The 27,439-nt window shown below is 32.5% G+C and overlaps 1 protein-coding gene and 1 long non-coding RNA gene across 2 annotated transcripts; both read left to right on the top strand.

The window, feature by feature from the left end:
* The first annotated feature begins 112 nt into the window (after positions 1-112).
* On the top strand, positions 113-16,690 carry LOC111429260 (Tyrosine decarboxylase 2). The gene is made up of 7 exons (XM_023065130.2): positions 113-209; positions 10,234-10,673; positions 10,733-10,969; positions 11,022-11,561; positions 11,620-12,035; positions 16,167-16,259; positions 16,506-16,690. Exons 2-7 carry the CDS (start codon positions 10,236-10,238, stop codon positions 16,627-16,629), a joined length of 1,848 nt encoding a protein of 615 aa, XP_022920898.1. The 5' UTR covers positions 113-209; positions 10,234-10,235; the 3' UTR covers positions 16,630-16,690.
* Positions 16,691-24,713: 8,023 nt separating this feature from the next.
* On the top strand, positions 24,714-25,733 carry LOC139432598 (uncharacterized). Its single transcript, XR_011642342.1, has 3 exons — positions 24,714-24,889; positions 24,960-25,090; positions 25,644-25,733. It is a non-coding gene; the product is annotated as an uncharacterized lncRNA (long non-coding RNA).
* Positions 25,734-27,439: the final 1,706 nt, after the last annotated feature.

Raw genomic sequence — 27,439 nt, 5'->3', positions numbered from 1 at the left:
TCTCGTTTGCGGTCAATTAAAACGTGAAATAGCCCAAAGGGTGGTTTGGGGATGCGCGGGGGACAGGCAGTTTGCGCGGTCATTTAAAAGTGGTTGCATATTGCCGTGGGGTCTCAGTCACGCGTTACGGCTTCCGGATCAACTTTGGAGAAAATCAACAGAGACAACCCTCTATAAGAAAAAGTTTTTTAGTGCTTCAACATCAACAGGTAGGATCTTATTTAAAATTTATAATAACGGGGTAATATAAAATTAAACAATAACTTTTGAAAAATTTTAGATTATTTTTATTTTTGTACGTTTTTTTTTGTTGGTGTTATCGATGAGGATTTTTTTTAAGTTGATAAAGAGAATTGAAGGGTAATAATATAAGGTTTCTTTAAACTTTTGTCTCTTCTAATTGGTTTAAAAGGTAAAAAACGTGTAGCTATAAAAAAGTAAACTCCATTTTCGGTTTCGATTAAAATAATTTAATAAAATTAAATTCATTCTTTTTGTCTTTCTTTTATTAAGAATTTTGAATAGATTTTCGTTTAAGAAATTCCTTTCAAGATCTATATTACTATCATTCGAGGGGTGAATATCGGCCCCCCTCGTTTCGCATTCCTGAGATGCTCGCGTCGAATACCAACGGTTGGGGCGTCAAACTGGGGCGCGTCGAGAGATGATGCGTCTGACTGCTCCTAATTGAATTTTTATATCAGCCACCAGATCATTCATTCGTTCATTTCCCCCAATAGACCGTTTATTTTTTTTCTTAACCCAACCAGTCTCCCTATTCATACCGCGCCACCATTCACTATCAATGAATTGAATGAACCTCGCGCATCAACGATCACATCCCATCACTAAAAAGAAAATTAATTGACTTGAACGAATATATTTAATGTGATGTTAAATTTCAAAAAAAATATTTAATAATAAGATATGTCAATAAATTTAATAACTCCTTCGATCCGGTCTTTGCCGCCGTAAATTAATCATTACACATGGGATTAAGATTAAGATTGGCTTTCAAAGTCCCAAAACTGCTTTATGACATTTGAATATGATTCCACGAAGCTGCAAAGACATCAAACGAACGCTTGGAGGTAATATACAGCATAATAATAATGAGCTACATGACGACAAAAACAACAGGATTATTAGCTAGTAAAAATAATACTTCGCCAAATTGGTATCTTTGAAGTTTTATTACATCAACTTTTGGGAGGACTTAAAAAAAGTTACTGTATGGTCTGATTCTGCGTGACCTTTTTAAAAGCACCAATTCATAATAATGTTTAAAAACTTGATGATCTGCAAACTATACTAAATAATAGGTGATAGAAGATATCAAGCTCTCAAATTAGATTTGTGGGGTGGAGGAGTAGTAAGCCACCTTACATTTTATAATTTGCAAGATAACTTTTACAGCTTTATTTTTACAATCTAAGAAATTAACAAGTTGGTGCGGGAACTGTGTGATTTGTACTTCTGACAAAGACTTGTGACCATCTTTAGTAAAGTAAGAACCAATGGCATGAAAAATATCTGCATCATTAAATGAATTTCTTTAATGCTACGAAAAACTGTATCATTGAAGAGAAAGATAGCATTAATTTTATGAACAAACTCATTACTGAACATACAAAGAACTGTGTCTTCATTGCTGGCTATGACTTTTAGTACCAGTGTTCCAGAATTTCGATTTTGAGCAGTATTGAATGATGGTTCTAAACGAAATAGAAAAACGTCTTCTTCAGTCTTGAAACATGTGCTCGAGCAGTAAATTGTTATACAAAATGTCATACAGGATATGTATGCAGGACCAGTATAAAATGTATTGACGAATGCAATGACTATGACACCCCATAAAGCTAGTATGACACAAGCAGTTAGAAGATTTCCTCATTTCTTTAACCGTCCCATTAATTACGATGTAAGACGGCTTAAAAAGCAACCTTAAAAATTTTTCCGTATGACATTTATTTTGACAACCTTTTTACAAGTCTGCACCTATTGAGATATTTGAATTAGCATCGAAGTCGCTGATGAAAAAGAAACGTAGAGGGAATTGTGATACTACTTTAGACCGAACAACCGGATTGTTTTTATGAGATGGATGGACAACAATGTAGTTACTGTTGTGTCTACAAGATTTGGAATGGAGCCAATAGACTATAATTTTTTCAGAAGTAGAAAAAGACCATCTAAATTAGTCAACCTGATGTTATTAGGTGCTATAATGTGTCTATGGGTAGACTAATCTCATGAAGGGTCTCATTGAAGCAAGAATTAAACATGCGTAATTCTTCGCACCACTTTAATTCACAACTGTTTTGCGCCTTTAACATAGTAGGGAAAGTATCACACAACTCTTTCTTGTCCATTGCTTCTGTTTTCTCTTATCAAATTATCCCTGCGGGTTGGCTTCTATCATCTTTTCCAACAAGCTATGCCCGCGATCTCATGACTGCTCTTTGCATGTGTTTCTGGCGAAGACCAGATACGTTGAGGAATTTATGGCACTGACAACGGCGTAACGGAACATCCGATTTACGGATTTTCGGTAGGCCCCAGTACCACCAGGCAATTTGTGGATCGCCTACAATCCATAAATCGGATATCGCGCTGCGCCCTAATGTCAGTGTTTATTCATTACAGCTGTTTCTTTTCTATTCTTCTATGTTTACTACTACAACTGTCAAACTCAGTTCTTTTTTGTATGTTATGTTTTGTACAGATACAATTTTTCACAGATACTTCATCTCTGCTACTCCCATTCTAGATTTGTGCCTGATTAGCATTGTCTAAGTCACTCTAAGTTTTTGATTCATGGGTTGGGTTGGGAAAAAAATATTATCATTTTTGTAATATTTTGTTTTCTTCTTTCTTACCTAGCAAGGTACGATTGGCATATATATATTATTATTTATCTGGTAACGCACTTTACTTACTGTTGCTATTCTGTTGCGTCTCTTGATCTATTTTGCTGCAAACTTTACTAATTATTAGTGATGGTAATTGGAGTTTATGTCGGTCATTCAAGCGATACGGACGTGCGTATTGTGAGATCTGATCCAACTGATATAAACCTTAACGTAAACACTCGATTATTCATAATATTAACTTTTATTTATCGTGTTGTCGGGAGTGTCAACCCTTATATATCGGTATAAACGAGGAGCAGCCCTAAGGGATTGTAATTCAACCTTAACTTTATGAGCTCCAAGAGAAAATCTGACGAATTGTCACCACCTATAAATGAAACCTTGAAGAGATACATATGGACTCCAAATACCAAACCTGTTCATATTCTCGAAACAAATCAGTTTTTTCCACTTTCTCAACTCGACAACCGACCAGATGACAACGAACCGAGTCCATCTACCTCAAGTCAAACAACTGCTCAAAAAATTAAACGAATTCCACCAATATTTCTAAAAGGGTCTTTTAACCATCAAGAAATTCTTAAGGATATAAAAAAATTAGTAAAATGTGAATTCACAATACATTATTCCACTGATACAACTAAAATAAACAAAACCACTGAAGATGATTTTCGGACCTTAATTAACCATTATAAAACCAGTAAAATAGACCACTACACCTATAGAAACCCAGATTCCAAACCACTTTCGGTGGTTATCAGACATATTCCCCCGTCATTGACAGAAGAAGAAATAACAAATTTACTAATCGAACAAGGTTTCCCAGTATTAAAAGTAAGTAGATTGTATAACAAAAATAAGATAGCAATACCCATATGCGCTATCGAACTCACGGCGACCGAAAAAGCATCAGAAATCTTCAAGTTGAATAAACTTGACCACACTATTGTAACAGTAGAAGCCAGACGCGCATCTCGCTCTGTTCCACAATGTTATCGTTGTCAACGATACGGTCATACCAAAAATTACTGCGCAATGCCACCAAGGTGTGTCAAATGTAAAGAAAATCATTTAACTAATGAATGTCCGAAACCTACTAGCGATCCACCTCAATGTGTTAACTGTAATGAAAATCACCCAGCTAATTACAGGAGATGTAAATACTATCTAGAACAAATTAATTCTAGAAACAAACCTACCACAAGTCGACAAAGACGGCACGAATTAACCACTCCATCCTTAAGTGCACAACCCAACTCAATCCTACCCAATTCTTCTAATAATCCCAATAAAACCTACGCAAATGCAATTAAAAATACAAATCCACCACAAAATTCAAATGAACCTACAACTTCCTCAACTGATACCATCGTTAATACCATAATATCCGCCATACTTTCATACTTACAACCGCTTCTGCACCAATTAAAAACATTAATTTTAACAAACCTCTCCAATATTCTCCAGAAAAATGATTAATAACGCAAATATAATTCTATACGATCTCCAAATACTCAACTTAAACATTAACGGAATTAAAAAGGAACGCAATAGACTAATAACTTTCTTACAGAGAAAAAACATTGACGTTGCATGTATCACTGAAACACATCTGGCTCTAAATGAGAATTTCACAATTCCAGGTTACAAAATCTATCGTAAGGACAGAAATAATCGCATAGCTTCCGGAGGGGTGGCTATATTAATTAAAAAAAAGTTCACGAATCAACAACTCCCATTACTTAACTGCAGTAATATTGAAATTATCGGTATAGAAATTACACTTACTGATAACTCTACCCTTAACATCTTTAGTGCTTACAAGCAACCCAATAAACCCCTCATTGAGGAGGATATAAAATCAATCTTCAATACTAACCGCCAAATTCTGATGTTGGGTGACATAAACAGTAAGAACACAGCTTGGGGATGTAGAGCTAATAACCAAGCGGGAATTAAACTATTAAATTTGTCCTCAATATACAACTTCATGGTGCACGCACCTAATACATACACATACTACTATCCACATAGAAATGATTACCAATCCGACATTCTAGACGTCGCATTGACTAAAAATTTCAATTAATTAATAAATCAAGAAGTGGTGGTAGATTTGGATTCAGATCACCTTCCTGTGATTTTATCGTTCAAAACCTCACCGTGTCTTACCCAAAATAACAACAAACTAGTAACTAACTGGCTTTTGTTTAAAGGCGCACTTGAGAATACCTTCAATAATAACGACTACAGTCTAAATACCCAAAAGTCAATTGACCAAAGTGTACAGCGTCTCACAGAAACAATCAATATTTGTATAAAACAATCATCATTCCCCAAATGTAAACCGCAGTTTGATAATTATCTCCCGCCATCAAAAATCCAATCTCTTATAAACCAGAAAAACAGCCTGCGACGTGAATGGCAAATGACGAGAAACCCTGCAACCAAGTCAATTGTAAATCGATTAACACGACAAATAAGAAAGGAACTTGATGCGTATCGCATAAAATCTTTTCAACAATATTTAAACAACATACAACCCGATAGTCACGAAATATGGAAAGCAACAAGAAGAATCTTGAGAAAATCTAATGAAATATCAACTTTAAATATTGATAATGGACACTTAGTAACTGATCAACAGAAAAGTACTGGTTTTGCAGAATATCTGGAGAAAATATTCAGACCCCACTTCTTCAGCACCCCAAATTTCACAACTTCTGTGATATCATATAATGAAAACCATAATCCGGTATTGAACAGTAACTTTCCAAAAGTCACAATAAATGAAATTCGACAGATTATTAAAAATCTGAAAACTAAGAAAGCTCCAGGACCTGATCAAATTCCTAACTTGACCATAAAAAATCTACCGGAAACAGTAGTGCAGTTTTTGAAGAGATTACTCAATGCCTGTCTGGAACAAGGTTATTTTCCAAACTGTTGGAAACAAGGCCATGTACTTATGTTTCTAAAGCCAGGGAAGCCCAAGAGCAACATCACCAGCTACCGACCGATTAGTCTATTATCTACATTATCCAAAATCTTAGAAAAAGTAATTAATTACCGTCTATGTGAAGCATTAAACGAAATGAATGTGATTCCACACTTCCAATTTGGTTTTAGAAAACCAGTTCTCGACCAGTCATCAATTACAACGATTATCGAACATAATTGAAAACGGATTTGAAATGAAGCAATACTCGACCGCCTTATTTCTCGATATTGCCCAAGCTTTCGACCGTGTATGGATCAACGGATTAATTTATAAAATATTACACCTGGATCTTGACAGCAATATCAAGCAAATACTAATATCCTTCCTTAAAAACCGATCCTTCTCTGTTAAAATTCATGAATCCCTCTCCGAAACAAAAAATATACTCGCTGGTGTATCTCAAGGCAGCGTCCTCTCTCCCACCCTGTTCAACATCTACATGAGTGATATGCCACAACCAAATGTTCACATGCTGGCATATGCGGACGATACAGCCTTAATAGCGCAAAGCTTTGAACTCGAGGATGCGACTAAAAATCTGCAAATAGCTATAAACACCCTAGTTAAATGGTTCAAGTCTTGGAATATAGCAATAAATACATCCAAGTGCATCGCTAAAATTTTTACACTCAAACGAATTAAAAGCTCACCGGAATTAACAATTAACGGAGAAACTATTAGATGGAACGACTCGGACGAACCGGTTAAATATCTTGGCATATTCCTTGACACAAGATTAACTTGGAAATACCATATACTCCAAAAAGTTAATCAAGGTTACGGAAAGTTGAAACAACTGTATCCCTTGATAAACAGGAGAACAAGACTTAAATGCGAAAACACTATTCTAATTTATAAAACACTCATTCGACCACTCATTACCTATGCCTGCGTTGTCTGGGGAAACTCGGCTAAAACAAATCTTAATAAGGTTCAGGTTTTACAAAACAAAATACTACGCATAGCAGTAGACTCCGAGTGGTATATCTCTAATGATCAACTACACAACGAATTAAAAATTGATAGTATCACAGCCTTTATATCTTAAATGACTTCCCGGTTTCACGAACGCATACAATACACAGAAGTACTACAGCCATACAACCTCAGCAAAAAGAACATCCACTGTCGTATTAAAAGGAAACTACCACAAGACATCTACTTGATTTAAAATACGTTAAATGTTACCATCCAATTTGACTTATGTTTATTATTTTGTAAGTGACGAGGTCCTTTTAGTTATGTAATGTGACATTTATTTAGTATAAGAAAAAGCCTTGTATAGTAATGTTAATTTACTGGTCTGGCAATAAAAGTACTTAAAAAAAAAGTGGTGGTAATTAGTGGGCTTTGGCCGGATATTAAAAGCTATTATGTACTTAGTACTCCACCATTCACAGGAATTAGTATCTCTTTTAGGTGTTGGACACTGGAGATAATAATCAAGTTCAACCCCAATAGGACTTTTTTCATTGAATACAACTTTATTTTTATCAGGTTTGTCATTAGCAACCTCATTATAACAATCCTAATACGATATATAAAATGTCTTGTTGTATTTTCGTCTAGTTTTCTTCACTTGCAATTCATCATCACATTCATTACTAACAGAACTGTCGCTGTTATCACTTTCCATTATTAATTAAAGTATCCTCTTTTTAATGCAACAAGCCGTTTTGAAAAATCACTTTCAGTTCTTGGGAAATAAATTTTTGAAATGATCGACAACTTTTTCGAATTTTGCAATTTTCACCAATTAAGTTTTAAAAATTCGTATAAAATCCAGTTCTTGGAATAATATATATGAAAATTTGTCAAAATGTTAATAAAAGTGCCCTCTTTCCAATGAACCAACACGTTTTCAAAAATAACTTTTAGTTTTTGAGAAAACAATATTTGAAGTTTTGAGAAAATTTTCGATGTTGCAATTTTCATCGATAACTTTCAAAATTCGCTATAAAATTAATTTCTTGATCCTTGTGGAAATATCGCCAATTATTAATCAAAGTATCCTCTTATTAATGCAAAAAGCCGTTTTGAAAAATCACATTCAGTTCTTGAGAAATAAATTTTTTTAATGATCGACAATTTTTTCGATGTTTGCAATTTTCGCCAATTAAGTTTTAAAAATTCGTATAAAATCCATTTCTTGGAATATGAGTTTAAAAATTTGTCAAAATGTTAATAAAAGTGCCCTCTTTCCAATGAACCAACACGTTTTGAAAAATAACTTTTCGTTTTTGAGAAAATAATATTTGAAGTTTTGAGAAAATTTTCGATGTTGCAATTTTCCTCGATAACTTTCAAAATTCGTTATAAAATTAATTTCTTGAAGGATCCTTGTGGAAATATCACCAATTATTAATTCAAGTATCCTCTTTTTAATGCAACAAGCCGTTTTGAAAAATCACTTTCAGTTCTTGCGAAATACATTTTTGAAATGATCGACAATTTTTTCGAATTTTGCAATTTTCGCTGATTAAGATTTAAAAATTCGTATAAAATCTAGTTCTTGGAATATGAGTATGAAAATATCCCAAAGTGTTAATAAAAGTGTCCTCTTTCCAATGAATCAACCCGTTTTGAAAAATAACTTTTAGTTTTTGAGAAAACAATATTTGAAGTTTTGAGCAAATTCTCGATGTTGCAATTTTCATCGATAACTTTCAAAATTCGCTATAAAATTAAATTCTTGAAGGATCCTTGTGGAAATATCACCAATTATTAATTAAAGTATCCTCTTTTTAATGCAACAAGCCGTTTTGAAAAATCACTTTTAGTTCTTAAGAAATAAATTTTTTAATGATCGACAATTTTTTCGAATTTTGCAATTTTCGCCAATTAAGTTTTAAAAATTCGTATAAAATCCATTTCTTGGAATATGAGTTTAAAAATTTGTCAAAATGTTAATAAAAGTGCCCTCTTTCCAATGAACCAACACGTTTTGAAAAATAACTTTTCGTTTTTGAGAAAACAATATATGAAGTTTTGATAACATTTTCGATGTTGCAATTTTCATCGATAACTTTCAAAATTCGATATAAAATTCATTTCTAGAAGGATCCTTGTGGAAATATCACCAATTATTAATTCAAGTATCCTCTTTTTAATGCAACAAGCCGTTTTGAAAAATCACTTTTAGTTCTTGAGAAATAAATTTTTGAAATGATCGACAATTTTTTCGAATTTTGCAATTTTCGCCAATTAAGTTTTAAAAATTCGTATAAAATCCATTCAATCATAACCATAATGGCCGGATAGATATCCGGTATCCGGCTTTTCGCAAAATCACCATCCGTTCCACCACTACTAATTATGATTCTCGTAATTTTCTCCTAATTCGAGTCATTGTCCATCTATTTGTTACATTTATGTTTTCTTGATTTTGTTATTATCATTGAATTCTTTTGTTAAGAGATATTGCACATTTGGTTGTTATTTTGTAGGACATCTGCTTTTCCAGTCATTTGCCGCCTTATATAACTCCCTTTTCCATTCTACACTTATCCGATGTCTTTCCATTCAGTCTAACTGTTCGCATTAGTTTTGTGTATATTTTTGATTTAAACTTGCTTAGAGTGCGGTTGTTAATGTATTCCACATTATGTTGTGTCCATACCTGGCCGAAAGCTGCTAACTGCTTTTTCATGGTCCAGGAAGATTAGATATATATCCTTATTTCTGTCAACTGCTAATCTATTAAAAGATATTTTGGCTCCGATGCGTAGCTTGGACGGGTTGTAACAAACTTTTGCTTGGTACAGAAGTCCATTTTAATCTCTTTTACCACAATTTCAAATAATTGTGGATTTGATGCTGGGGTGAGATTAAGTGCAGTGTTGACTACGTCTTGAACACTTTCGTCAAGAGCACTTGTTGTCCAACCAGATTTCCAAATTGACTCGAATACTTTCATGGGTTCGAGAAATCCTTCTTAGCTTCGTCATAAATAGGGCTTGGAAAAAAAGCTTAATTATCACAATGACACCTTAATCTGATATGATTTCTTTTAATTCCTTCAGATATCTTAAGGCAGCATCTTTATCAATATTGGCAGATTCACCAACAACACAAATCAGTTGTGGATACTAGTTTTGTTGCTTGAAATCATAACCACAAAAGAAAAATCAAAAACAACTTACTGTAAAATTATCTTTTGTATTACATTGTTCTTTACATTGCTGAACTAAATGATAACAAAAATCCTGTCTTATTGTTAAAATGACAAAGTGGAGAGACAAAAACTCTTGCTGAATGTTTATATGTGTATACAAAATTTTGATTCACTCAATCTTTTCTAATATATGCTCTTTCAACTTAAAGAGACAATTTTTTATAATTTTTGTAATTAATTTATAGAAATGAATTCAGATGAGTTTAAGATTCGTGGCAAAGAAATGATCGATTACATGTGCGAATACTTGGATAATATTAATACAAGAAGAGTCACTCCAAGTGTTGAACCTGGTTACTTAAAAGATCTTCTTCCATTGGAAGCTCCCGAAAATCCGGAAGATTGGGATGAAATTATGTCGGATGTTGATTCAAAAATAATGCCTGGAGTAACTCATTGGCAACACCCCCGTTTCCACGCCTATTTTCCAGCAGGAAATTCATTCCCATCGATTTTAGGCGATATGTTATCGGATGCAATCGGTTGTATTGGATTTTCATGGGCTGCAAGTCCTGCTTGTACTGAGTTAGAAACGATCGTCGTTGATTGGCTTGGAAAAGCAATTGGACTTCCAAATGATTTTTTATCAATGAATGAGGGAAGTAAAGGTGGTGGTGTCATACAAGTAATAAAATAAAGTCTTAATTGTTGTAAATCATGTTCGATTTAAAAATTGTTTTTTAGGCATCAGCAAGTGAATGTGTTTTAGTTTGCATGTTAGCTGCAAGAGCTCAAGCAATCAAACGATTAAAACAACAACACAATTTCGTTGAAGAAGGACTTTTATTATCAAAGTTAATGGCTTATTGTTCAAAAGAAGCACATTCTTGTGTTGAAAAAGCAGCTATGATCTCATTTGTTAAATTAAGAATTTTAGAACCAGATGAAAAGTCTTCTTTACGTGGTCAACAACTTTTAGCTGTAAGTTTTAATAATCTAAAGACCCACTTAAATTTTCTATTTTATTGTTTAGGCTATGGAAGAAGATGAAGCAATGGGATTAATCCCATTTTTCGTTTCAACAACATTAGGAACAACGGCGTGTTGTTCTTTTGATAATATAGACGAAATCGGTCGAGTTTGTCAAAAATTCCCATGCATTTGGTTACACGTTGACGCAGCTTACGCCGGAAGTTCCTTCATTTGCCCCGAATTAAAACATTTAATGACCGGAATAGAATACGCCGATTCTTTTAATACAAACGCAAACAAATTTTTATTAACAAATTTTGATTGTTCGTGTCTTTGGGTTCGAGATAGAATCCGGTTAACTGCGGCTTTGGTCGTAGATCCCCTTTATTTGCAGCACGGCTATTCTGAAAAATCAATCGATTATCGGCATTGGGGAATTCCATTAAGTAGACGATTTCGTTCTTTGAAATTATGGTTCGTAATGAGATCTTACGGTATTTCGGGATTGCGAGAATATATTCGACATCACATTGCTTTAGCGAAAAGATTTGAAGCAAAAGTTTTGGCCGATAAGCGATTTCAAGTTTGTAACGAAGTGAAAGTAAGGAAATAAATAAAAAGATTTTATTTTATCTTAAGATTTAATTAAATTTTTTTAGTTAGGTTTGGTTTGTTTCCGATTAAGAGGAACCGATAAATTAAACGAAAAACTTTTAAGTAATATTAACGCTTCCGGGAAATTACACATGGTTCCCGCTCAAGTCCGTAATAGATATATAATAAGATTTTGTGCTGTGGCTCAAAACGCAACAGAAGAAGATATAGATTACGCTTGGAAAGTTATTGTGGAATTTGCCGAAGAATTATTGGAACGACAGGAGATTGAAAAAGAACAAGACGAAGTTCTTGATATGTTGGATAGAAAAAGAAAGGAAACTCTTGCATATAAACGATCGTTTTTTGTTCGAATGGTTAGTGACCCAAAAATTTATAATCCGTCGATTGTAAAGACTTTATCTGCTGATATGGCGACTACACCACAAAATAATACTGGAATTACTGTCCAAATTCCAACGTAAGTAATAATACTCGTTATCATATAATTTATAAAATTTGTAAAAATTGACAGAAAGTGTAATTATGCAACCAGGTAAACATATTTAAGATCGGAGGTTAAAAAAAATTGGGGTTACATAGAACTGTAGTATTAAGCAGTACATAAGAATGAGACAACATCTTCTTCTTGTTCCTCAGCCTGTATTCATCCACTGTACACATACGCCTCTTCTAAATATCTCCATTCATTTCTGTCATTTGGTGTTTATATCCATTTTTCCCCGCCACACTCTTCACATCATCAATCTGTGCCATTCTTTGTGTCCATTTTTCTGTATTTTTTCATGCCACATACCCGACCCATTACCACTTAAGCCTCACTACTCGACTCATAACATCTGCCACTTTTGAGCATTGCTTGTTCCATCGCTCATTAGGTTACACTAAGTTGTTCTTCAGTTTTTTTTGACAAGGGCATGGTTTTAAATTCGTATGTAGTCAATGGCAGTATAGCATTCATATTTCTTTGCTTTTCAGTATAAAACTGAGTTTACCAAATGATGCTCATAATAGTTAAATCCGTCGCTTTATTTCGGCTGTGTGATTATCTTTGCTAATTTTAATAGTGTGATCAAGATATATATATACTGGCTTACATTCTCTAAGGAGACGTGGTCAATGGCAACATCATTTGGCATGTCGTCGTCGTCGTTGATAGCAAGACAAATGAGGAGAATAAGGGATTTGTGACATTTGGAGAGATTAATTACAAAATGAGCAGAAAATAAAGAATTACGAAAGCATTATCAGAGAGTCATGAACCATGCAGTAAGGGAAAAGGACTTGAATAAGTAAAGAGGACCACAAAACTACCATAAGAGGCAAAAAGATAGAGATCTTGAAAACTTTGTAGCAACTTATGTGAAATTCGATCTTTGGGGCGTGCTCTAAAATATAAATTGCAAACAATGGGAATAACAACCCTATGTCGTGTTTTCTTCAGGTTAAAAAAAGATTTAGTGACTTAATGAATTCCCTACGTTTCCAGATAATAATCAACTAGACGAAGCATATTTAACATTTGAAACTAAAGTACTAAAAAGAGGAAGCGAGAAAACTGTAAAACTAAGCATAAAAGGGTCAAGAAAAGGATCCCACCAACTCAAGATTAATCTGCCTGATCAATTTTCTGGAAACTACTATACGAAAGACTTCAAGAGCATAGGGAAGGAATTAGGGACCTGTATCTTGGGCAATATTCGTAAAGTTATCGCATAACGTACTAAACCGAGGAATACAGGAGGTAAATAATGCAGATAAAAAAACAATCCCTGGTGTTGGCCTTTTAAAAGATTATACATCAGAGGTTTACAAGAACCTAACAAAGGACTGGAGATCTATGAGGTGTGTAAATATGAATTTGCCCATCAATGTAGTTACCACAGAATAGCCAAAACTGATTTTTCTGTGTCTGTGTGGTGATGTCATGATTTAGAGGGAACACCTTGTTGTTATTGGAGGTATAGGTGGTTTAACCACCAACAACAAGGTATCAATCGAGGTCAAAAAATGCGGTTCCTCACACATTAAAGGAACGGACGTTAGTATCCTTTCTGGTTATTATATGGTTACTGCCAAACAACTCGCGGATTAATTAAATATGACACAAGAAGCCGTCTCCATACGTTTGAAAGCCATGGGAAAGATCCAAAAGATGGGTTCTACATGAATTGAATGAAAAACAGTAGGAAAATAGAAAAGCCACACTCAAAAATTGACACAACGCTTCTATAAATGCAATCAATTCGTGTGTAAAGATCTGGACACTATTTATATGTCTGGATATATTTAGCGACCATACATTATGCAACTTTGGAAACACCGTAAGATGATACTCCATCGTTAAACGAAATACTTACCGATGAGGCATAACCCCTTCTAGATCAACAACAAGTTAAAAATACGGACGATGATCCAAACCCATTCCAACCAGAATTTGATTTCGTGTTTTTCTTCACGGTCAAGCGTTAACAGGGACTATCTGTAGGATTTTGCAAATATTGAGTCATAATGCAGTGACTCGATCGCAAGGGACCTCGGCTTTATCAAATAAAATTCTAGATCTTTTGACTAATTAAGCCAAGATCGTTTTGACTGAAGACAATGCTCTGTGTGTGGTGGAATTAGCAGGGTGTGATCTATTATGAGCAGCTAAGACGCTAATGACAACAAATGATCGATAAATCAAGCTTTTCATGAAAAAACGGCCAGAATATCCAAACAGCTAACGCAAAGTGATATTGATAATGCACCATTACACATGCAAAATCGGTAAAAAAAACGGTTGAGGCGATCAGTTGAAATAATTTTGCATATGACTTCACAATTCACAAATTGTCAGATAGCAGAAAGAGTGTAAAAACAACAATATTCTCGATACAGATAATTGACTTTATAGCAGAATATGTTCCTCCATGAAAAAACAATATCAATGTAGTAAACGTGTTCTGGGAATGTGTAAAAACTGAGTATGTGATGGGAAACGAAAAAACAAATCTGTATCAAGGATATAATTAAGCCAACAAATATAAACTAGGAGAAGAACTTACTTAAGGGTGATAGGTAATATTCTATTGGAAAGGATAGGAAGGAAGATATAGTAACAACTGTATCTCCAAGTAGCAGGGGCTGGAAATGAAGCATGGGTATGTGCATAACACGGCAAAAAGTTTGGTTGCAACAACATGGCATAGTTTATTATGTAAATCCACTAGACACTACGGTTGCAACAATATAATACTATAATATGATGACTAAGTTGATATAATATTAATCACTGAACCTCAGCCGCAAGCGACGTCGGCTTAATTAGTAAAAAGATCTTCAACTTCACCTAATAAAGGACTAGTTTCAGGTTGATATACATAATATAGTCATATAATATAGTCTCGGCCGCAAGCGACCTTGGCTTAATTAGTCAAAAGATCTACAATTTCATTTGATGAAGCCGAGGTCCCTTGCGATCGAGACGCCACAATATGATGACCAACCTGATGACCAAGCTTAATAACTCAAAATCTGCAAAACCCTACAGATAGCTCCTGTTAATGCTAGATGGTGCAGTAAAAACACGATATCTAATTCTTTTTGGGATGGCTTTTTCCTCGTCCGTATGTTTAATTTGTTTTTGATCTAGGAGGGGTTATGCCTCATCGGTTAGCATTTTGTTTAATGATGGAGAATCATCTTAAGGTGTTTTCAGAGATGCATAATCTTCACCATCTATATATATCCAGACATATAAATAGTATCCAGATTATGTATTTGTAGAAGTGTTGTCTCAATTCGTGAGCGTGATTGTTCGAATCCATCTGGTTTATGATCTCTTCTCAAGTTGTTAAGACTCTTCCATCTATTAGACTATCAATAGATTTACTTTGTGCGAGGTTAGTTTTTGCAGTTCACAATCCTAGCATTATCATGGGTAGAATTTCAACGCCCTTTGGTTGTGCGGAGATGTTTGGAGCATGTAGTTTGGAACATGTTTGAAAAACTGTGATTGAAATGCCCTGGTCCGAAGGCTTTTGTAATTGGGGATGCTTCTATGTTTTCTATAAAAATTACTTTACTCCAATATGAAAATCTATACACGCATGTAGACAATATTTTTGCCTTTTTAACATGGATGACTCCTTCATAAGTTCAGGATCCTTTCTTAATTAGCATAGGTATATGAAGTTTTCATACTTCAGCAACATAAGATATGCTTAATTCGAAATCAATTTTTCTCATCTTAATGAGCATTGCCAAGATACAACTTTTTAAATTAGTTTCTTACTCAAAACAATTATGGAACAATTTAAGAAGGTTAATGTGGTGATAATAGAAATAAATAGAATGATTAAGATTCAGATTCGTTGACTATAAGTATTACTTAGTAGAATTAAATGGTATTTACATGTTAAAAAATATTAAAATTCATAAATTATGGTAAAACTGATAATCAAAATTGATAAAAGTTAGATTGTCCACAACCTAATGCACTATCCAGAAGTAATAAAAGTCATATACTCGACAACATAAAACATTTAAATTGTTAAAATATTAAAAACAATTTAACATCAAAAATAGTAAAATTACTTCTTTTCAGCCCAAATCATACATCTGCATCATGGATAAGTTGGCCTTTGGCTTTTCTATTACAAAATAATCATAAACAAGCAGCTAGTGATGTTCCAATACGGTAATTAAAAACAATATTTTATGTTTCCACAAATCAAACCAAAAAAAAAAAGATTTTTCTTAGTAATTTTTATCATTTTCCTCAAAAGTGTACGTAACAATTACGCATTTTCTGTTCTTATTAAAATTGATGATGGTTTCATTAACCTCTCCTCCAATTGAATTTGATTAACATTTTGTGGAAACATTCATAAATCTTTTAATTCTTCCGTCCGCATTTTTATTAATTGCGAGTTATTTCAAGTAGATTCCGTCATTTGGATACAAAGGTTCGCTTGAAACCAACAAAAGGTTCACAGTCACCTTCACCGGAAAGAGATTCTTCGTCACCATCAAAAACTCTTAACGAAAAAGGTAACATGATTCACTAAATCGGAATTTACAAAAAAAAAAGAAGTAAATAAACGAGAAGATTGGAGTAAAAAAATTAAATGTCGAAAAACGCTTCATGTTTTTAATTTTTTAGTTTTATCTTTAATTAAACGTAAGCGTAGGTGTGATTTTCATTTTCGTTAAAGAATTGTTCGTTGAGGAAATAAAAATAAAATGTGTAGGATTAAAATTAAAAATTTAAAGGACACGTGTCGAAAAAAAAAACGTTCACGGTCTACTTCTTTGTCCATATTAATTTATTAATAATCTTTTATGTAATTTTTTAAAACCTATTTTTACATTAAAATCTCCACAAATTAACCACACCATTGTATTAATTCTAAGTTATGTAATTTTTGCTTGTAATAAAAAAAGAAAAGAACAATAATAAAAAAAAAATAAGAAAAGGAAAGAAATCAAATCGTTTTCGCAATTATCTTGTCATGGTATACCAACAAAATACTTAAATGCAAATTTTCTATTCAATGCACGTTTTTATTATCCTTGCTTTTTTTTCCCGCGGGGATTTAATTTTTTTATTATTTTATTGTTAAATTTGATTAGTCACGTTAGAAGGGGGATGTTAGAAAAAATTATTTTAAACTTAAATGGTAAGTAACACGCATTATTCGTTTCTTAGAACGTAAACTTTTTGGTTCCGTTATATTTTCACCGTAAAACGGGTATGGATAAAGGTGCAGAACACATTTTTAAATTAATTTATAAAAAAAAAGAAATTCAGAAATTAAGAAATTAATTAAAACATAGTAGAGCTTAATTTACATTAAACATAATATTAAAATGTTTTCAACCTGAAGATAACGACAATATACGCTCTATATTAGATATGATAGATGAGATAATGGAGATGATCAGGCTCAATCGATTGATAATACTAATAGAACTGCTTAATTAGATACAAAATCTAATTACACTAAATACAGATACTCTAAATACAGTATACTACAGTATCTGTAGTTGAAGCATTTTGAAAGAGTAGCTTCTCTAAGATGATATTGCTGTACTAAAGCTTTTCTATTCTGTAATCCATGATCTGTAGTGATGTTATCTTCTTGTATATCTTTAAGATTACATTGCACTGATCGCAGAATTTATAATTCAAGATGAATTATCAGATTTCTTCAGATTTTTTATTCTTGAAGTATGTACATCATATACTGCATGTTTCAAGAATATCATTTTACGCAGGTTATAGCTTCCAGACTTCTTTTTCAGATTTCCTCTTAAATTTTGAAATCTTTGATAATCGTATTGAGGATCTGGAAGTCCATATAACACAAAGTTCACGCTTCTCGAAAAGTCCTTGAAGCAATTTATGCCGATTTTGAACTTTTAGAAGATTGCATGATTTCAAGCGGAAGTGATTGTATTCATCCTGTAATTCAGGATTTTAACGAAGTTAGATGCCAAGCATTCACAGTTTGAAATCTGCCATTTTCTTCGTCAAATTTGGTCTAGTGTGATTCCAGATTTCTTCTTCTATTTTGAAACGTATAGTATGTAGTAATGTTATCTTTTGTAGATTTTCAAGATCTTTTTAATATTGAAATCTTGGAATTACATCATACTTTAAAACTGAACCACAGTATATAAAAATAACTGTATCCTCGTTGTTACTTGGAGTTTGTACTACTTCACTTATTGATAACACTGGTGGCAACAGTGGTTTTGTTGCCCTAGATATAAGATTGATTTTGGATATATTTATACTCACAATTCATGAAACTATCAATGATTTCGTAAGATTTGCTTTCGTTTTTTTTTGAATCTTTATTTTCATTTTACATTAAAAAAATCGGAAAATAAGAAACAAAATAACAGATATATTTATAATGTCAGTTTTGTTTTGAAAAATTAGGATACATCGAAGTAAATAGAGAGGAAAATGTCGAAAACATATGTTATATTTCCATAAAACACTTTTTATGAGCTTTTCTTTTAAAAATTTTCAGGGGACAATCTCTTTTTAAAGAACAGCAGTAATCTGCCATCATGTGACAATCCCATCGAGCTTGATACCTTCCCTCCATCACTTTTAGATCCTGGTGGAACCGCTCTCCCTGTTCCTCACTACTCCTAAATTATCCGGAAATTTATCCAGATGATTGCGGAGATAGTGTAACTCATATTTGCTCCTAGAGTCTGAAAGTTTGTCAGCATATTTTGTACAATTTTCTTCATAATTTGGTGCTTTATGGTGATTTATGGTATAATTTGGTGTTAAAATATTAACACATGACAACTTATTCACGTGTAAGTACTTCAATATTGTTAAATAACTGAGATCTCAGCTGTTCAGCGGAACAAGGGGTCTGAGAGTGGGAATCACGTGATGTTTGTCTGCGCGAAAAAGTTGCGCAGAAGCCTAATCATGACTGGGAAAATAAATTTTGTTACTAACAAGCTGATAATTGTTCAAACTATAAGATATGTAGAAATCATAGAAAACAAGAGCACATTCAGTACTTTCATGAATATATTCGTAATCTGGGCACTTGAAAACATAAAAATTTGCAAAGATATCCAGAGCAAGAAAAAAATTTTTTTTGTTGTAGCGCTGTGTAATGATATGATAGATAGCAGATTTCATGGTTTTTGAATGTCCAGTACATCAGTATCCAAACTTTTCGTGGAAGTGCATTGTAGTTAAAAATTTTGAAAATATCAGATTTCATGTTTGATGAAGAAGATCACATTTCCAGTCAATTTTGATATTACATAGATTGCTTTTCAAAGTTGGTCTATCTATTTCTATTGCTTTCTGGAATCTGTGGAGTGTGATTCTAAAGTTTTTCTTAGAATCTGACTTCTATGATTTGTTGTGGTGTTATCTGATCGAGTATCTTTAACATCACATAGCATTAAGCACATATTTTGGAATATAAGAAGATGACATGAATCATTAAGCTGAGTTAATTCATACAGTTTTATCATATATTACAAATTCCAAAAAGAATCATAAAGTATAAATCATTGATTTCAAACTCCTTAAACGTTACAGAATCAAGGCTTGAAGCGGAAGTGCATTTTAATTAACGATCTTATAGATATCAAATTCCAAGCTTGACAAAAACGTTTATGATTTACATCAAGTCAAAACATTACACAGACTGTCTTCTAGAATCTGTGCAGTGTGATTTGCTTTGTTGATGGTAATTCCAAAGCTAACCAAACAGTATGTGATGAAGAGTTTTATGGTGAAGACGTAGACATAAAAAAGGTTTAGTGTGTTGGTCATATTCAGAAATGTATGGGAATCAGATTAAGAAGCTAAAGGAAAGAACTAAAGCAGCAGTTGGAACTGACTTAGGAGACGGAAATTGTTCCACGCTGACTGCGATAAAGCAATTCTAAAACTACTACAACTTCAGCAATCAGAAATAATACAGATTCTATAGAAAAGATGGGAACTGGCATACTTTTATGTATTTTCAACTGATACAAAACCTTCCCATCAGCTTTGTCGGAACGGTGAATCAAAATGGTGCAAAACAACGTGACCTAACTCAAAAACGCAGTCAGGTTCAAAACATATTTTGATTTGCTTAAAAATATAAAGCTTTTAACAAACCAATCTTCACCGATTTGTTTAAGGCAGAGTTTCTGAAAAAATGTTTGAAGGCAGAAAGAACTACATTTCAACAATAATGTAGATTGCATATTTCAATAGAGAAAATTTGCATGCTACTTAACTCATAGGTTCACACTATTATACATACAAGAAAAGATGTACTTGGTTTGCAACAGTTGTGATTAAGTCGATTTATGTCTTATTTTTGTGTAAATTGATTAGCGCATTGGTTCACTCGCCAGAATCATTGCATCATCGTTTTGTGTCTTTCTGTCAAATTTTAGTAAACCAACTATTGTACCATCTTACATATATGGCTATGAACAGATAATTAGAGCTTATTTTTTCTACAACTTTTGCAAGTCAGATTTTGTAAGATCTTGTACAACATCAAATGCTATAAGCTATAAGCGGTATGGACAATTTAAAAGTAAAGGTATAAAGATTAATATAGAAAAGCCGTACAACTATTATGTGAATCACCAAGACAGCTTTCTACCTCTGTTCACATCAAACTGCATCAAGAATTTCGTTAAAAGGCTCAACCGTGAGACTCAACTTTTCATTACTTAATCAATTTCTTATCCAAATGGCCATTAGTAAAAATCAAATGAGAAATATTTGGTGGATCGTGACATTCGATAATTAATGGCAAATTTAAAAAATGTTTAATAGCCTTAAGAAACGGCAGTATAGATATCATTTCAATGTCTTATTCCCAACATCCTCGATAATCGCAAATCCCTAAGTTTTAAGAATGAATTTGGCACTATGCCAAGATGTAAACCACTACTTTTTTTAATAAAAAAATAGCACGACAATGTATTTCGATGAACAAAAACTGTCAAGGGTCCAAACCACTTATTTATGGCAAAAACATTAAGTGTTCCACTTATTTTAATATATTTTCTTACGTATACGGATATTGCAGACATAGAGGTACTTTTGATAAGTGTGTATTTTTTTTGTGTATGTTCTGGATCTGAGTTAATATTCAAAATCTTCCGGATACTTTACGGTTAATGAAGCTGGTAGAGTTTGCATAACTCTTTGTCATATATTGATAGAGGGCTACACTTGTTCTGAGTAAATTAGGTTGGAACAGTTTTATTTCTAGGTATCCTCTTAAATAGAAGTTTCAGGTTGAATAAAGCATTCGCAACATTCGTTGGGATTCTAGGGAAACTCAGTGGAAAGCAATGGAGTTGTGAATATCGCTTACAATTAATAGTTGCTGCATTTTCTCCCTCAATCAATATCAAAATATGGACAGATGATTTCAGTGGCCAAAATTGCACACCATACCATTCATTCCTAGCACAGCATCTGAAGTTTGGTTTATTAACAAAACAGGAGAGGTGGACGTGCGTCTTACTTATAAGATGCTACTACTAGTTACGTCATTTTCTTTCAATCTGACAAGTATAACCTCACAAAACGAATATCTTGTTGATTATCACTTGGATTAAGAGATTCTACAACCTGCATTTTATAAAGGTAAAATCCAAGATCTTGGACAACTTTTGTCGTTGATGTGTCACTTATTCCAAGTTTTATGGTATAACGAATGGGTGAAGCATGGATTTAAAGTAAATCGTAAGCAGTGCAGGTCACTACAGGTTTCTTATTCGCCATGAGTTGTTAACACCATTTCAAACTTTTTGTTTCACTGGCGGATCTTGTTTTACAAATCTTCAGTTTACAGTTTGAAACACTGCATCTCTTGCCATAGTATACGTAATCATAATAAACATCATGAATTTAAGTTATATGACATCTTCCCCGAAGTATAGCTTGCTAAGTGCAGCAGATTTGTTATTGAGTAGGATAACAAATCCCTTCCATTACAATTGGTGGCAAAAATTGAGGTGATATCTTCATTATTAGACATAAAACTGTGTTAATCAGAAGATTCACAAATGTCTTCTTTAGCTACTGAGTTGAGCCCTTTTTTTCTAATTTTACATTTGTTCATCGTACAACAAGTCCTATCATTTAATTATCAAACAGAAGAACTTTTAAGTTTAATTATAAGCTGCTATTCTCCCTTTCTGCTATGCTACGATGTTATGAAGAAATGAATTTGTTGTGGTAGTAACGATTTCTTAAAATGTTCGTGTTCTAAAAATAATTCAAAAATAGCACAACAAACTGCATTTCAAGTTGAAAACGGAAAATTTATATTGAAAAGTCGAAAATGATTGATATGGGTAGAGACGAATGACTTAACATTTTTGAGTTATTTAAAATAAGTCTACAGTTCTTAAAATAACTTTTAGATTATTTGACAATTTTTGAACCAATTTAAAATTCTTTATTTGATAATTTTTAAGTCATTTTTTATTAAATTTTAAGCTTTCATTTTCCATTAAATTTGATTAGTCACGTTAAAAGGGGATATTTAAAAAAAGTTAACGTAAATGGTAAGTAACACGTATTTCTCTTTTCTTGGAACGTAAACTTTTTGATTCCGTTAGAGAGAAAATGTGTAAACGACCGAGCAACTCCGTGATTTCTTCACCGCACGTTTTGTTTATAAAACGGGGGCGTAAACGAAGTCCTGGACAAGTTCCAACAGGCGGCGATCGTATCTTTTAAACCAAACCTAATCATCATTCCCATTTGTTTCGTCCCTCAACAATTACGCATCACGTCTAGAAGATTACGACAACATCTGGTTGTTTCTCAAATATGAACCAAAAAAAAGAAATTCATTAAATACTTTTAACGTTACGCGTTATTTAAAGTTAAATTTGGTTCTAGAACATTTTTTATCACACTATTATTGGGAAATATTTATAGTGGGTTTAATTTTGATTTTTGTTGAGGAAAACACTATAAATGTTTATTTAAAAAACGTTAATATTGAAGAGAATTCGTTTGTGTACGGTTTCTAAGTTCGAACGAGTTTATTAACGATTCGAACATTATTTATTTTGAGTTCTTCGAAACACGAATCATTAAATTTGTATAAACGAATAACATTAAACGTAAGATCAGGTATATTTTGGAAATACGTGGGTTTATAAATGGAATATTTGTAATTGCATCAGAATTAATTTGTTATAATAGGATTTTTGTGTTACACAAGACTGGATAAACTAAAAAAAAAAATTAAGAATTTTGAATAATTTTAGAAAAGATTACACAACTTGCAATTAAATGTAATTTTTATTTTTTAGCACGTCTACAATGCTTTCTTTGTATCTGCCTCGTTTTTGCGGGAATGTAATAATTATTGAAAAGATTAAAAATTAAAATATTTAAATACTTAAATATCTTGCGATTTCCTCTCAAAAGCTTTAGCTGGAAAGAAAAAGAATACATTTTTTTTATTGAACCCAAAATTAAATATGTATGATTTGTTTATGTAGTCAATTATAATAAATTATAAAAAATTCCCGGTTACATATAACCACAAAATTTAGAACTTACATAAGGATGTTTAAAAAATAAAATTTAAAATTCTGGAAATTGAGAAAAATAATTCTAAAAATTAATAATATATGCCATAGAAATTTAGTTAACAATTCTTATTTACATTTGTTAGTGAATTTTATTTAAATATAAGGGTATTTTTGGATTTATAATTACGCATATCTACTTAGAATATCGACAAATAATTCTACGGCGATATTTCCCCAGAAGAACGTCTTAAGGTTGACCTTTTCCGCATTTAGTATTCAAAGAAAAAACTGGTAAACCCTGGAACTGCAGTATTGTATTTTAAAACCCAAACCATCATTAATAATGATGTGACTATTAAACAATAAATATAACTGTTACGTTGCTATAGATCTCTTTTTAAATGAGTTAGAAATTAGGAACCGATTAAACTCTAGAATTAAAAAATTAAATGAAAGATTTGATAACAATGTACTAAACTTTAAAATATATTCAACTGTTTAAACTCCTATGTAATTGTTCCACTTTCAAGTTCAAATTTTGCTTTGAAGGAATAAGGTGCTTTCAGCACAGAATCAAAGCATCATTAATCATAACTCATATATTAACTGTATTCTATTTCTGCGTTTTGTACGTTTTGTACACCAAAGCAATATTAATTTGATAACTTTTGTGATTCTTGTTCGATTTCTGTATAGGAAGTAATCTTTACAAAGCTATTTTGGGCAATATATATTGGCTCAGAGATCTAGCCAATTATTGACTTTTCTGTTATTAAGTTATCTGAGTTAAAATTAATCCTTTATTTGAGTTACCATCTGAGCAATCTTCATTTATCGTTGAAACAGCAATGAAAGCGTGCCTTCTGACCAAACCACCTGCGTTAACAAGTAAATACTGTGATAATTCGTGTATTCGTCTTTCGAAAATGAATAAAAATACTTTAATTAAATACAATAAATAAATAACAATCTTTAATAGAAAATAGAAAAAATACTTCACAAAAAAAAAATTATTGAAACGAAAAAAAAAATATCTAACACGAGACTCTACAAAAAAAAATAACGAAAGTAAACGATTTCAGGGTTTGTTTTCTAGGGCTCATGTAAACGAAACACAGTTGCTCATGTTTTAAAAAAAAACATTTAAGTTAATCTATAACTTTCAGCTCTAAAACTTCTTAAATAAATTGATTCTGATAATTGAAATAATCAAAGTGATCTGAAATAATTGATTTTGATTCGCTCTGGATTACACACGAGGTAAGTGAGATTTTTTTAGAAATGGTATATCGAAAATTAAAAAAAAATCTTAACTTCTTTGGTTTTACAGATGTTGGTGGAATTGATTGAAATCTTGATTCCTCCCTGGTTTGAACTGCTCCTTTTTCCCCCTTGGTGGAATGTGCTGGTAACCCCTTGGTGGTTTTCCGAAAAAAACTATTCCGATGTCTTCTTTCCCAGGTTGGTTATCGTACTCTTCTTAATTAATTTTAGCTTCTTTTCTTCTCCCTCAATTGTGAATTTCTTTGGTTATGTTTTTTCTTCAGAAATTTATCTTCGTAGGATTTCACGAGCTTTCATTTCGAAATAGATGTTTACTCAATGATGATCAGGAAGCGAATTCTTGCGTCCTCGTTATTCATTTTTCACCCTTTTTTCGGCAAAAATCGACAAAAACTTCTCTCTTTTGTCCATCACCCTCTTTGATACCACAAGAAAAAGTGTAAATAATTTGTATTTCTGAGCGCCATCTCTTATTGACATTTGGTTTTTCTTCCAAATTTTCAAAAATTACTTTTTAAATAAACTATATTTATTGAAATCCTTCAATGTCTGAATACTTTGAATTATTTCATTCCCCTTTGACACAATTTTTCACATTAATTCTTCTTTAATTCCAAAATTTATATTCCGCTTTCAAAATCTTCACATTTTTAATTTTCAACATTTCGGTTTTAAACTGATTAAAATCACTTGAATCTGATGTAATTCATTATAAGCTTTATGTTTTTAGGTATTTCAAGAAGTTTTTTGGCTGTAATCACCCATAAATTGAATACTTTGGATTTGGAGGTTATGTTTCGTTTTCTTTTTGTGGCCTCTTTTTTTTAACTAAATACCAAGACTTAGGCTTATTTTCCACATATAATACTCAATATGATTAAAAAGAAAAGAAAACTATGGAAAACTTGGCAAATTACCAGAAACCCTAGAGGTAAAGCTAAATAATACCATTAAGCTTTATTAGTTTCATGACAACTGAAATAACTTCTTAAAAAACTTGTCGCACACTGCTGACAAAAATTACTATATTTGGAAAATAATGGAAACTTTGAAACAGCAACAATCCACAAATGTGACAATAAGGAAGAAAGAAGGCACTTAAGCAAGAAACCAACTAGATAAAATAAATGTCTTTGTTGAATATTAACACAAATTTATTTATTCTGAATTATAGAGCAGCAGTTGCTCATTACCAGCTTATTCGGGAAACACTAGCAGCTTCCTATCAAGTGAACCTTCAAATCAAAAAAGTGTGTATGTTACAGGCAACTTGATGAATCATGACCAAGAACGTCGGCCAAATTGATAAATTTATTACTTTGGCCGGTCCATATTAATAATGCCCGATGGCCCGTGGTCCATTTAAAAAATCAAAGTCTAAAATAGCTTCTGAAATACGGGGCGCGTTCTGTTAGTTCTACGGTGCGCGAGCTTGTATAGGATTACTTTGATTAGTTGAAATAGTTACGAAAAATACAGACAGGTAAAGCCACTATAGGGTATCGCATGCGCACTGATATATTTATCAGCTGTGTGCCATTTGACAACTACAGCGTTTGTGTGTTTGGTGTCTTTTATGCTTTTTGTTGTTTTATTTCTAATATTCCATTCCTATTTTTAACTCAATTTTTTAATTGAGCTTCATGACAACTGAAATAACTTCTTAAAAAACTTGTCGCACACTGCTGACAAAAATTACTATATTTGGAAAATAATGGAAACTTTGAAACAGCAACAATCCACAAATGTGACAATAAGGAAGAAAGAAGGCACTTAAGCAAGAAACCAACTAGATAAAATAAATGTCTTTGTTGAATATTAACACAAATTTATTTATTCTGAAATATAGAGCAGCAGTTGCTCATTACCAGCTTATTCGGGAAACACTAGCAGCTTCCTATCAAGTGAACCTTCAAATCAAAAAAGTGTGTATGTTACGGGCAACTTGATGAATCATGACCAAGAACGTCGGCCAAATTGATAAATTTATTACTTTGGCCGGTCCATTATTAATAAGATATACGTCGATATATATATAAGATTACTTTGATTAGTTGAAATAGTTACGAAAAATACAGACAGGTAAAGCCACTATAGGGTATCGCATGCGCACTGATATATTTATCAGCTGTGTGCCATTTAACAACTACAGCGTTTGTGTGTTTGGTGTCTTTTATGCTTTTTGTTGTTTTATTTCTAATATTCCATTCCTATTTTTAACTCAATTTTTTAATTGAGTGTATTGAGTACATTTATGTCGCAAATGGTGGAATCCATGGATATGAAAAGACGTTTTAATGAAAAAATTCATAAATTAAAATTAACGAAAGGGAAAAACAATCAGTTGTTTACTCGCGATGAGTATTTCAATTTTAACCAAAGTGCATGTGGCTAAAGACAAGCTCACAAGCAAAACTCCTGAGGAATATCAACGATTGTCGAGGTATGATATAATAAAAATTGGAACAATCCAAAAATTAATCGTCTCAGTGAAAAATGAAAGGGAACCCATTAAATGTTACTGTT

Source organism: Onthophagus taurus, chromosome 1, assembly GCF_036711975.1.
Source record: "Onthophagus taurus isolate NC chromosome 1, IU_Otau_3.0, whole genome shotgun sequence".
Lineage (NCBI taxonomy): Eukaryota > Metazoa > Arthropoda > Insecta > Coleoptera > Scarabaeidae > Onthophagus > Onthophagus taurus.
Note: the sequence above shows the minus strand (reverse complement) of the source record. Positions and strands in the feature narration are given on the sequence as shown.

What these genes read in the sequence shown, in the direction of transcription:
- LOC111429260 (XM_023065130.2), top strand. Translation starts at nt 10,236, where the DNA reads ATGAATTCAGATGAGTTTAAGATTCGTGGCAAAGAAATGATCGATTAC. An exon ending in AAGTTTGTAACGAAGTGAAA is followed by an intron (nt 11,562 to 11,619) that starts GTAAGGAAATAA and finishes AAATTTTTTTAG; the next exon opens with TTAGGTTTGGTTTGTTTCCG. An exon ending in ATTACTGTCCAAATTCCAAC is followed by an intron (nt 12,036 to 16,166) that starts GTAAGTAATAAT and finishes ACTTCTTTTCAG; the next exon opens with CCCAAATCATACATCTGCAT.